Source organism: Coffea arabica, chromosome 2c, assembly GCF_036785885.1.
Source record: "Coffea arabica cultivar ET-39 chromosome 2c, Coffea Arabica ET-39 HiFi, whole genome shotgun sequence".
Classification (NCBI taxonomy): domain Eukaryota; kingdom Viridiplantae; phylum Streptophyta; class Magnoliopsida; order Gentianales; family Rubiaceae; genus Coffea; species Coffea arabica.
Genome location: NC_092312.1, coordinates 32,805,043 through 32,818,373, shown reverse-complemented (window position 1 = coordinate 32,818,373; position 13,331 = coordinate 32,805,043). Strand labels below are relative to the sequence as shown.

The 13,331-nt window shown below is 33.7% G+C and overlaps 1 protein-coding gene and 1 long non-coding RNA gene across 11 annotated transcripts; one reads left to right on the top strand and one right to left on the bottom strand.

The window, feature by feature from the left end:
- Nucleotides 1–2,290: 2,290 nt before the first annotated feature.
- LOC113727225 (uncharacterized) lies at nt 2,291–7,587 on the bottom strand. 8 transcript variants are annotated; one of them, XR_011839361.1, is made up of 9 exons: nt 7,426–7,587; nt 6,848–7,309; nt 6,431–6,481; nt 6,219–6,267; nt 5,922–6,105; nt 5,799–5,834; nt 5,359–5,422; nt 3,517–3,579; nt 2,291–2,470 (listed from the first exon to the last, which is right to left on the bottom strand). It is a non-coding gene; the product is annotated as an uncharacterized lncRNA (long non-coding RNA). The 8 variants fall into 8 exon arrangements; XR_011839359.1 differs by having other exon boundaries at nt 6,226–6,267; XR_011839360.1 differs by lacking the exon at nt 5,799–5,834 and having other exon boundaries at nt 6,226–6,267.
- A 340-nt stretch (nt 7,588–7,927) lies between these two features.
- LOC113727223 (putative late blight resistance protein homolog R1B-17) lies at nt 7,928–12,937 on the top strand. 3 transcript variants are annotated; one of them, XM_027251257.2, is made up of 3 exons: nt 7,928–8,219; nt 8,865–11,811; nt 12,701–12,937. In XM_027251257.2, the coding sequence occupies exons 1-2, from the start codon at nt 8,048–8,050 to the stop codon at nt 11,771–11,773; spliced, it is 3,081 nt and encodes a 1,026-aa protein (XP_027107058.1). In that variant the 5' UTR covers nt 7,928–8,047; the 3' UTR covers nt 11,774–11,811; nt 12,701–12,937. The 3 variants fall into 3 exon arrangements, with proteins under 3 accessions (XP_027107058.1, XP_071931881.1, XP_027107057.1); XM_072075780.1 differs by having other exon boundaries at nt 8,781–11,811; XM_027251256.2 differs by having other exon boundaries at nt 7,928–11,811.
- Nucleotides 12,938–13,331: the final 394 nt, after the last annotated feature.

Here is a 13,331-nt window from a genome sequence, read left to right as displayed (position 1 = left end):
ATGTTAATGGCAACAACTGGTAAAAAGTAGCAATTTTTTAATTTTGGGAAAATAAAAAATAGTTCCCAAAATATTTCATTTTTATTTTTTTAAAAAATCTCAACTTGTTAATTAAATTCAAAATGATTTTATTATAAATAAATATTCTCCCTCAAATTAACATCAATGATTAGACGTGAGATACAAATATAAAAAAAAAGAGATAAAAATATGGTAAAATATTACATATGTCATGGATATTGGAGACTTTTGGCAAAAAAATTTTGTGTTAAAATAATATGGTATTATAGTGTGCTAATTATTTTAGGACCATTTTGTACATGAACTAAATTTAATTTAAATTATACAATAGATTATATAGGCATGTGATTTTCGTTTAGTGGTTGGATCTTTTATTGGTGAACAATCTCCAGAGAAAAAAAATTCTAGATTATACTAATTTTGTTATTTTTATTGTTGTATTAATTGTTATACTATTTCTCTCATTTTGTTTGGTCTATATTAATACAAATTTAATTCTTGTGTCCCAAACAATAAATATATTAACACTTTGTCATCTTATTATCTTAATAGGTATTAAATTGTAGAAATTACATAGATAATTGATATTCCATATATAACTAGGAAGATGAGTTGTTACTATTATCCGAGCTTTAAACTTTTCAAAAATTTTAAAAATTATTCAAAATTATAATATGACAAAATTTTATTACATACTTTATAAGGTTATGTGAAAAATTTTCATAGTATTTTAAAATATATAAATACAAAAAATTTAAAATTATAAATATAATCATGTATTATACAAGTATATTACGAGTACTTACTAACTAAGGTGCTAAGTTTTAATCATTAGTAAAACATCTTATCGTTATTTCAAATAAACCTCCTAGTATTGGTTTGGTATAAGTTTTTTAAGTAAAATAGTACATTTGTACCATAAATTAGTAAGTTTTGGTCATTAATCAAGTTTACTATATTACAAGTAACAATTAGTATTTGTCCATAAAAACTTACTCTTACTTGAACTAAACTTACTTTCTAAAAAGTATATTTGGGATATAAAGTAGTAATTTATTTCTTTAAAAAGTAAGTTTCATATTTATTTCAATTTACTTGTTGAGACACAAAAGTTACTAATTTATTACGGTTAACTTATTATTTTAGACAAGAAACTTATTTCCTTATTTTTAGGCATTATCCTATTTTGGTGGATAGGTCTAACAGATAATTAAATGGCCCCTAAAAGTATGACAACCTGTTATATCAGGTAAAAACTGTTTAATTACCATAATGATAGTTGCTACAGCATTTTCCAAGAAAGAAAAGGAAAACACACGACTCTATTATAGTCGTTGAAATCTTTTCCCTCTAAAATTGATTTGTTTCACTCTTATACCAATCCCAATGGTTTTTTTAAAAATTGAAATTGATTCGACAAAATGTTTAACTGCAAGAAGAAACCATCGATTATTGAGTGTGTGGCGTTCATATATTAATTTTGATGTAAATTTGGTGCACTAATCAATGCCTAATGAGCACCTCTTAGAAAATTTTTTATTTTCTATTTTTTATATTGTACCACCACCCCCTCCTTATCTCTGATCTCTATTAGCTAAGTTTGAACCCTATTTGGCAGCCAGGACACTAGATCCTTGTTAGAAAATCTCTTTTATTTTTACTATCAAATTATCAATTTAACGAGGTAAACAGAGGTTTTTTTTTTTTTTTTTTTCAAGGTAACAGAGGTTGAAGCCTTGAAGGCACGAAGCTATATGTGTATTCAAGAAAGCTACAGGAAAGTCACGGGAATTAATGTACATAAGAATAGGAATATCTTGTACACGAGGTCCCGGAACAAGCATTAGATGTCAACCTGTAATATTCAATGACCATACTATTAGTAGTTTCTTTACTTTTAATAGAAAGCACTGGCACTAAGTAGCTTTAAAGTAAAACTAGTTTTTGCCTTTTTGGCCCCCGCGCCCAGCGCGGGTAGCCCATGACGAAGCCAGGGAGTTAGACGTTTAGGGTTTATATTTTTTATGCGCAAATGGCCATCTGCAGAATTGCAAATTGCATAGTTGTAGATATATATGGACTTTTTATTCAATTAAATGTGATGACAGTCGGTTCAAAGGTAGATCCTTTCTACAAAAGCGTTTCTAAATATAGTGATTGTCTATTGACATTTTGTTTTAGCTAGAAATACGATGGTGTAAGCTGATCTTAGATTTGTCCTTTAACAAATATGTCCTAGCTTGTGAGAGACATGAATCAGACTGCAAAATGCCATGAACTACAATTTTCAAATAATTGCTGTAATATGAAAGGGTATTACTACAATTAAAAATCAAACAATATTAGAAAAGCTACAAGTGAACACAAATACTGAAGTGTTATCAGAGTCGAATCTCAAAGCCTATATCATAATCACTTATCACTTGCTGCAGGCATCCTCTTCTTCCACCTTATTTATCCACAAAAAAAAAAAAAAATCAAATCAGATAAGCTGGGTAAAGGAATTAAAAAAAAAAAAATTCCCTTGACAGGCGATAAAAGTAAGAATTCTTGTAAATGTTTTTATAAAAAATAACTTGGATGAATATTTGGTGCAATAATAGTGCGACATTTAAGGATAACATTCCCTAAAGCAATAATTAAAAATGAAGGAGATTTGGTGTTTCCATAATGAAAAAAAAAAAGAGAAAAATTTAATTTTCTTAACATGTTTATAAAGCTTTGCAATTGTAACATTAGAAGAATTCAATGTAGATAGCCAAAATAAGAAAGAAGGCGTTAGATTTATTAGAAAACAAAGGAAAGTCGATCCAAAAGAAAAGGACACATTTTTGGAATTATAGTAAATCTTGCACTTGCTTATACAATATGCAAGCGTTTAATTGCTGAGCATATGAACCACAGAAAAAGAATTCTAAACATAGGATAAGAACTCAAGTCAATTTGTTTTCAGAGTTTCATTTGCAGTTTGTCTTAGAAGTGTTTGGATATGTTAATACTAATAAAACTATGTTTTCAACCATGTTAATACTGTTTGTGCAAAGTACTTAAATAATTAAGAAAAATGTTAGCACAACCCCTCCTTTATGTCATTATACTTCATGAAATGCAGAAAGGTTTAAGCTGGATTTGACAAAGTTGTGTTTTGAAAATGTAGATAACTTAGCAATACATATTTTAAGAGAGTCTGAGATTTACAACAAAGGTTGAATAAGTTGAGATTTATAAGTCGTTTTAAGCTTTACAACTTAACAATGATATTCATCACATATATAATTTTCCTAAATTTGACCCATTTTTGACATTTTCTAAAAACTTTATTTTCTTGCTAGTTGAATTTCTCTATACTTCATGTGTAATTCAATTAAAGATGCCATACAAATGAAAAAAAAAATAACCAGTTTCACAAAAAACGAACTTTGCAGAGAGTAATGAGACCAAGACTTATTTTGAATCCCTTAAAAAAGAAGTAATAAAGCAACAAATTCAGGATACCTTAATAAAGCGTTGAAATTGAAAAGGCTCGAGATATCTAGATGCTCCAGCTATCATTATAACCTGAATATTGTATAGAATTTAAGCATTGGAGTGAGCAAAACAGAAATGTCAAGTAAACCACAGCAAAAAAAAAAAAAAAAAAGGGTATAGAATTATAATATCACAACACAAGAAACTTCAGAAGAAGCATCCTTCAGCATACTAAGAATCAATAAAACTCTAATCTGCCTACAAAACCTCAAAATCCATCAAAATAGAAACCTAGACAAATGAATACATCGCAACAGTTGACATTTAACAATTGAAGAATGAATCAAAGAAAAAGAAACAGAGGCAATAGTTCATGGAACCTCTATTCTTTCTTTTGTTTTTTTTTTTTTTTCCCCAGGTAAATGCGAAACTTCTCAAGTGATATTCATAGCAGTGGTTGTTTATGGAGGGGTTTCAAATGGTGGACCGCTCCTTTAGGGAAAGGGAAAGAATTGGGGATAGATCATTAGAGTGGTGCACGGGTAAAAGCCTATGTTTTCAGAACCGGACCGGATAGCGACTCGGCCAAGGTCAGGGGTCAATGGGTTCGACCGGGGGTCGATAGGGGTCGAACCGGATGACGTCATAAATAAAAATTATTTAAAAATTAAAATATTATATATATCATATCTAATAATATATTGATATTAATAAAGGTATATTCATATATATTTGATGTTTCAAATATATTTAACAAGAAAATACAAAGAAATTAGAACAATCAAGTAGCAATTTATATTATTTAATAAATATTAACAAGTTTAGAATTAAAATTATGAATTTAATTGAAAAATAACATCAAATTGTAGGACAATATTTATAAAGTATCAAATATTTGAGGTATACGAATAAGTTTTAACAATTTAGGGGGCCAAAACATAATATTATAAAGTTTGAATTTTTTTTTTAAAAAATTACTGTTGAACCGGAAAAACCGGTTTTTTCCCGGTCAAACCCGGTCAAACCCGGATTTTGACCGGCTTTGACCGAGTTTTAAAATTTCCGGTTTTCTAAGTTGACTCGGACCGGCTACCTGGCCGGTTTCCGGTTCGACCGGTTCGACCGGCCGGTCCGGTCCGAGTTTGAAAACAGAGGTAAAAGCATATGACATGTTGCACAAACAATCATTTAAATGCCTACAGATTAAACATTCGTCAAACGAAAAATTAGGCTGTCATCATCCCCAATACATCGTAATAATGTCTGTATACCATTAGCACATAATTTTCATTCAATAACATAGGCAAAAAAGCAGGCAAACAATCAAGGCTCACAAAACTTTTGTACAATGTACAACACACATACATGCAGCCAACAATAAGTACTAATGAAAAAACCTACCTAATCCACAGGAAAACACAAACCAACCATAAAGGATTGCCTCAGTCTTTTGAAAATAACATTAACAATCTGGGCGCAGAAAACACACCATCAATCGACACAATGTTTGTGAAAAACCCAAATAACCAAGGGCTATCAACAAAATTACCATTGAAATTGAGGTCATGATTTCATAATTGACTCGAGAACACAATATACAAACCTATAACGTTCACTGTAAAATATAATAGTCATCTAAGGTCATGGAACATTTGCCTTTCTCAACCTCCAAAAGCTCAGACTTTTCATCTAACCACCTAGGCCCATAAGACAAAGTCAATTTTTGGAAACATGTTAAAAAAAGCCATCGTAAGTAACTTATTCATTAAGAGTAGGTGTGTCAAGAATAGAAGAGTTGGGGAAAATCAAAATATAAAAACACAAAAAAGTGGATAATTAAACAGTGGAGACAGATAAAAAATGGGTTACCTCAAAAATTAACCACTCTATATGAACCCTATGCAATCTTTCAACATTGAATAACCAGTTGGTCCTGAAAAGCAAAATCAAAGAGTAAGTTTAATGCAAAGACAACTTAGTGGTACATGAGAACCTAATTTCATAATATTTATTCTAAAACATTCCATACATGGGAAAGATTAAAACAAATAAGCAAACATAGGCCACCTGGCACTAAATTAGAAAGCTATCTGCCAAAAGACGGCAAAGGTAAGAGCTTTAATGCAAGGCAATGTAGATGAAATACATGCAAATCGTCCACCAAACTATTTAAACCTAAAATATGAACAATATGTAATAGAATCTATGACCCGCAAAACATGGAAACCAAAAAAAAAATTTCAGGAGCAAGACCAATTATAGTAAAACTGATGCTAAAGTGGAAGAGAACTGCAGAGAAGACAACATACACGAAAACAGAGAAAAATCACCACCATACCATAATCCTGAATAGGAAATCGATGGTCTGTCAAAACAAAGAATTTTGAAATCAAAGCCAAAACCAACAATTGAGAAAAAATTAAGAGGTTTACGCAAGTAAATCAATGGTCTGTCACTTCCCAGATTGAAATCTGGAAATGATTTGAAAAATTGCTGTAAGGCAATAGAGCTTCCAACAGTTGCTTCAACGGTGACTGGTCGTGCTCTTTGGACCACAAACTGGAATCTTGAACTTGAATCATATGCCATTCAGCTATTTTTTCACCCCAGAGATAGCTTTGAAAAATAATTTTGCAAAACGTTGATGAATTCGTAAGATTATCAAGAAATAATTTGCAAATTTCAATAATAGAAAGCCTACAAGTGAACATAAATACTAAAGTCACAACCTATTACCCTCAATCTTAGCAAGTATAGAACTCCTCAATTGTTGCATCCCTAAAAGATAATGAGCAAAAAAAATACAATTTATTGTATCATGAAATTTAACCGAGTAAAATAATAAGAGTTCAAAGAGGAAATTTTATACAAATAACCATACAACGAAATTACTAATTTGTAAGATGGTTTAAAAATCATAGGGAACGAAAAGAAGGCTTACCTCTCTATCGAGAACATGGATCTCATGAAACTTGTCATGGCCAGACAAAACCTGAAACAGGAGTAAACTATAATCTACATAGAAATACTAACGATAAAAAAGAAAGCAAGAGACCATCATGTACAAAAAAAATTTCCAAGATTGCACTCGAAGGGAACATATATCTAAATTTTCAACTACACATCATAAAAATAAATCCAGAAAGCCAATATATACAGAAAGATATTTATTTAAAAAAAAAGATGGCGAGGAAAGAATTCAAGGTAAAATTTAGGAACTGATTATTAAAGGGAAAAAACTTTGATGCTCCACCTTTCTGATGAAAGCAAACAACATAGATTGATACTTCTAACGGGAAAAAGCGCGAAAAAAAAAATATAGAGGCGAAAGCTAAGAAACAGAAAATCTGGCTCCAACCTTAAGGATCTTGAGACCGGAGGAGACTCTTGATACTCTGATTTCTTCTGCACCACTGATGGTATGAATTACAATGCTCTCACACTTTCAAAGTGAAATCATAGCATCGCATCCTCTCTTTAAAAAAAAAAAATCTTAAATGCTTAGACCGCTGGCTTTCCGTTCTCATGCTTTTGTTTGCCATTTTCTATATCGAGTTGGTTGGATGTATTATTACGATAAAGAAAATCAAAGGAACAATATAAGAGCCACAAACATAGCCAAAATAACAGGAAAGAAAAAAATAAAAAAATATATAGAGAACAAAGTCGAGAGAGAAAAAATGCAAGTCCAACCTTAACCCTCTTGAGGCCGGAGGAGACCCGTAATACTCTAATTTCTTCTACACCGGGGAAAAAAATTTACACAATCTCACTTTCATCAGGATGCTGAATGTTGGAAGACATTTCCAAATTTTTGGACCTGCAATATCACAAATATATACATATTATTTATATGTTAAAATTCGACAGGTAAACCCTCCAAAAAATCCAAAAGGCTAGAGAAGTCTTGATGATGAGAAAGAAAAAGAGTCTTACAAAGAAAAAAAGGTCCAAACCATTGTGTTCTTGTTGTTGCTCTCGGTCAGAATCCAAAAAAAAAAAAAAAAGCTGAAGAGGATGATTGATGGGAAGATGAGCTGAAGAGTGAGACAAAGATGAAGAAAGAAGAGGAAAAATGGACATTTCTGACTCCTCGGCTCCACCCCATCAGGTAATCCCGATAAGGTTAAAGAAAAGAACAATAAAAGGGCACAAACATGGTCAAAATTACAAGAAAGGGCTAACCAAACATTAATAAACGGACACACAAGTCTCCAAATTTACGGGCAAAACATGACCACCAAGGGCATTATAGAGAAAGAAAATGCAAAGTCAATATCAGAAAATTCAGGAGCCACAAATTTTACCTTTATGTCACATTAAAAAGACCAAAATACCCCATGAAATCATCCGAATTACCGTCAAAACCGGCCCATGACTACACTGTAGCAACTCCCCTTCCCCCTTTTATATATTTTAGATATTGCTTGGATGGTAGACTTGGAAGTCAGGATTAATGATAAAGAAGGTACCAAATAGTTATTCACATTGGGTTTCCCTGAATCATCTTCTTTTGCTGTTCTGAAGAAAGATCTGAGAACGAATTAAGGGGTAGAAAATGGTAAATAGTAGTTTTCTTGCTGTTCTTGTTTCCACCACAGAACAGTTGGCACGCCTGGGAGACGAACCAAGCTTGACTGATCCAATGAAGGATCAAATCCAAAAGCTTCAAATGGAGCTAAATTTCCTCAAGATGTTTTCCTGGTGCTGGCTTAAGTTTGAAGAAGCTGGTAAGAATGTTAAGTTGAATTTTGCTATTAATACCATTAGTTCTGCAGTAGAAGTAGCAAATAAGCACCTTTACTCAGCCGGTCTATGGGCAATTCGGACAAAAAGGGGTAGAAATTGGCGTCTCCTAACTTCTAATTTGCTGAAAAATGTTGAGCAGTTTAAGTCAGAAATTAGAAAGAATTGCAATTTTTTGCTTAATTTTTTGTTAAATTCCATCAAATCTTCCACGACGGTAGAGATCTATGATTTCATGGACATTATCATCATGAATCTTAAGGATCTTAGTGACACAGAAGATGAACAGATCGCTTCAGTGTATAAGCAAACTAGAGCGCTTGAAGAGAAACTAAGGTTCATTAGAAAGTTCATTGATTTCACCGTGAAACGTTGCTATGAGCATCAGAAATTGGAAGATTCATTGGTTCATCTTCATTCTTGCGCTAATAAAGTAGCATGGCTATCATTTTTGTGCTGGGTAAATAAAAATGATGAAAACATGCAGTGCAGAATAAATATCATGCTTTCTGATCTACACAAGGAGATTTGGCCTTGTGCTCCAGGAATTACAGGGATGTATCTTGAAGTCCTCAAAGCTTTAAAGGTGTCAGCATCTGACACTTTATTGGTGGCTGAAATTGTTGCAGACTTTGTCAACTTTCTGCTAGAAAATCTTCCTGCTGTTTTCATAGACCGCATTGAGATCATTCGAGAAGGGCTCATAATCATCATTGCATTTCTCGTGGATTCACCAGAGGACTGTGAAGATGATGGGGATAAACTTTTGACGCAAGCTGACGCCATTGTAACTGAGGCTGCATCTCTCTTTTACTCAATCTTTTTGGAGGAAATGAATGAAAATGTCGTCGAAGAAAAAAAATTTCTTTTGTCTGAGGTCATAGGAAAGATTGAGAGATTCCTGGAAGTGGTCAAAAAGTTCTATGTCTACATTCCAGAGGCGTCAGAGTTTTATTCTCTCAGGACTCATGGAATAGGATATATTGATTTCATCTTGGAAAATCTGAAGAAAATGCTGAAACAAAATTGCAAATTTGTACCTTTTGTGAAGCATAAAGTTGTGATGGTTCAGGAGGAGCTGCAGTCATTGAGGACATTCCTCACGGATAAAATGGATGGTCAAAATGAGCACGAGGAGCTGAAAGATCTTTGGAGAAGAACCATCAATGTGGCATACCATGCAGAGCATGTCACTGACTTGTCTTTAATCAGTTGTAGTTGTTTCTGGTATTCCATAATATGTCTTTCAACAGTCATTCAAGAAATTAAGATCACCAAGACTGAGATTGAGAATATTGGAAATAAGCATATGAAAAAACCTGTGATCCTCATTGCAAATATGAACTCCATGCATCCCTTTGCGGCACAAGCTAGTAACTCAAGAATTGATGAAGCTGTTATAGGATTTGATGATGAGGCAGAAACCATAATCAATCGACTTACAAGAGGATCAGAACAACTTGAAATAGTTTCGATTATTGGAATGCCTGGCCAAGGTAAGACAACTTTAGCCAAGAAAGTTTACAACCATCCATCAATCTGTTATCACTTTATTCAATGTGTCTGGTGCTGTGTGTCTCAAGAGTATGAGTATAGAAGTGCATTGCTTGAAATGTTATGTAATGTCACTGAACTTTCTAGACATGATACTTCTGAAATGAGTAATGACGAACTTGCAAATCGGCTTAGAAAATGTTTAATTGGACGAAGTTATCTTATAGTTATGGATGATATCTGGGATATTCGACCTTGGAGTGAATTAAAGCGATCATTTCCTGATAACAACAACGGAAGCAGAATTCTGTTCACTAGCCGAATTCAGAAGTTTTCTTGGCAAGATGAATGCAAGTGCTACTTTCATACTCTCCGGCCATTTCATGAGGAGGAATGCTGGCAGTTATTGAAACAGAAAACATTCCATAAAGATGAATGTCCACAAGATTTAGTTGAAGTTGGCATGGAAATTGCAAGAAAGTGCAAGGGACTACCTTTGTCAATTGTTTTGGTTGCTGGAATCCTTTCAAGGTCAAAGAATAGTCTATATTGGTGGAAACAAATTGCTTTTAATCTGAGTTCAAGCCATCCAACTGAAGGATCCATGGACATACTGGAGTTAAGCTACAAACATCTACCAGATCATCTAAAACCATGCTTTCTTTATTTGGGAGCATTTTCAGGCAGTCAAAAGATCAGAGCCCGAAAGATGACCCTATTGTGGATTTCAGAAGGATTTATAGGAAGAACAGATCAAAGGAGGTTGGAAGATGTGGCAATGGAGTGCTTGATGGATCTGATTAATCATAGCCTTGTAATTGTCAGTGAAAGAAGTTCTGATGGTGGGATCAAAGGCTGTCAGGTTCACAATCTCTTGCGTGAATTTTGCATCATGAAAGCTAAAGAAGAGAAATTTTTACAGTTAATTTATCAGTATGATTTTGATAAAGATCCCTCCGATGGCCGTGATATTGACATGCATCGGCTATGCTTTCACGGTTCATTGTTTTATTTTGCTGATTCACATCGTATTTGCTCACCTGTCCATTCTATAATTTTTGCTTATGGGATGGAGTTTGTTGACTATTGCTTTTTCAGAACCTTTAGGCTTCTTAAAGTGTTGGATATGGAGAGGTTATACTTGAAAGGTTCTGATCTTGACGCCCTGATGTTACTAGTACATTTAAGGTACTTAGCAATTTCTGGTTCAATAAGAAGGCTTCCATCATCAATAGCCAACCTCTGGAACTTGGAAACTCTAATTGTGATACGGCGACTTCCTTGGAGTATTGATCTACCAGACACCATTTGGCAGATGAAAAGTTTAAGGCATGTAAATGCTCGTGCTTTTGCTAATGTCTCTTTGGGTGATTACGAGTTTGAGGAGCTTTGTCAATTAGAGAATGTGCATACTTTTTCAACAGTACTTTGTCATGGAAGAGATACAGAGATACTGCTGAGACGGTTACCAAGACTTCGCAAGCTTAGTTGTATAATTCCAGAGTCCGGTAAGCATCAAGTTGGAAGCTGCAAAGTTCTAGATTTCAGCATCCTAAGTGAATTGGAGGCACTGGATTTAAGCTGTATGGGGGGTACTGAATTTTCTACTCCTAAAATACCGGCATTTGAGTTTCCAAAAGTTCTTAAAAAGTTGACTTTGTTCAAATGTTTCCTACCAACGGCTGCAATATCAGCAATTGGGCAGCTACCTAATCTAGTGGTTCTCAAACTACGGAATATAGACTTTGCAAAGCACATATTGTATGTGGAAGATGGGGAATTCTTAAATCTCAAATTCCTTGCTATGCATCATTCAGAATTTGAAAGGTGGGCTGTGCCTGACGAGCCTTTCCCTAGTCTTGAGAATCTTGTCTTGACAGACTGTACCAAGCTTAAGGAGATCCCCTCTTCTTTTGCTGACATCTCCACCTTGAAAATGATCAAGATACGAGGCTGCTGTCCCAGCGTTGAGAAGTCAGCCCAGACAATTTATGAAGAGCAAAAAGATATGGGAAATGGCGATCTTCGACTCATCTGTTCTTAAAAGAATTCCAGATAATCAGCTGCTGCTTCTTCTTTCTTGTAAGTGAATGTGGGCAGATGACCATTTCTTTGATGTAGACTTATTTGAACATACAGAAATTACCTCTAGAGTTATTCAAGTGGTTATGCATATCCTCCCATCATGGACTCACAACAAATCTGCTTTTAGTATCAACTTAAGAAACCAGAATACCTACCCTGTAAAACCCTTGTCTTAGCCCTAACAAGATGCCAATAAAATGATTTTTTCTTGAATAACTTTGCTAAAATGATTTTTTCTTGAATAACTTTGCTACACCTGTAGATCTAGGTATAAGTCTGTAGATCTAGATACAAGTTTTCTATCCCTGTACAAGAGTATTCTTATTATGCTCAATTTTTTTTTCCCGGAGAAATGTATATGAATTAGCACCATGCAGTTGCCGACCTGCTTTTCAGCTTATTTTCTTTCTGTTCCATCTTTTATCATTCATGATACTTTAACTGGTTTTTGAAGCTCGTGCTGAATTTTCTCAACTTAAACAGCTGAGTTTTCTAATCCATGTTTGATTTGAATTAATGTGGAACCAAATGAATGGATATAATCATAATGTAGAACTAACGCATTTTTTAAGACAGACCAGCTCTCGTAGCAATTTTTTCCCATCCTATTCTTCTGTGCAAATTCTGTTTTGTCTAGTTGTCAGAGTTATTCTGGTATTAGTTCTTGTTTACAACTTAATTAAGTCAATCAAATGTAGGTTATCTTTCATACAATTGTTCAGTGGATGAAACTTTATTAATTGTTAATTACACTTCCCTCCTCAAATATAGTACTCAATGTACTTTTTGGTGCATACTAAAAGATTGAAGTCACTCTTGTCCAGAATTTGATTGCTTCATAGTTCATAGGATTCATACCTTTCTGATTCCAAGTTTTTCCATGCAGGTTAATACTTGTGAAATACTCCCGAAGTGATTTGATTTATCATGATTGGCTGGAGATTTGAAGAGAAACTGTTTGCAGAGAAAAATGTAGTTTGACGGGCATTGATCTGTAAAACTTTTTGAAGTATTATCTCGTGGGATGTAATGTTAAAGGGTTTGCATTTCTATTTGATCTAGCATGATTCCTTATGATTGAGGCTCAGAGAAAACTGAAAAAAAAAAACAATTTTGATCCAAACTTCATAGTGCTAACCATTGTCTGGATTCTCTGGAATGTCGACGAGAATTTCATGAGGCAGAATTGACCTACTTGCTCATTTCAAACCAAAAGTTACACTGAGGAACAAATAACAGGAGCAGAAAGACAAGTTCAGTACAGCTATTATTCTTTCTTCTTTGAACTTTAAATTGCCTTCTAGAACTTTGCAAGTGCTCGCTCTCCAGCAGAGGAATCCTTTGACAGATCTTCAAAAGGCCTTTGTAACCAAAAATCTTATTGGAAACACACGTAACATAAGAAATTGCCACAAAAAAATTGGAGAAAATATGGAGATTTCAACTTCATAGAAAAATATCATGCCTTCTCAGTACCTAGACCAAGCAGAAGGTTCTGGAAATAGTTTTGAAGTTGT

What these genes read in the sequence shown, in the direction of transcription:
- LOC113727223 (XM_027251256.2), top strand. Translation starts at nt 8,048, where the DNA reads ATGGTAAATAGTAGTTTTCTTGCTGTTCTTGTTTCCACCACAGAACAG.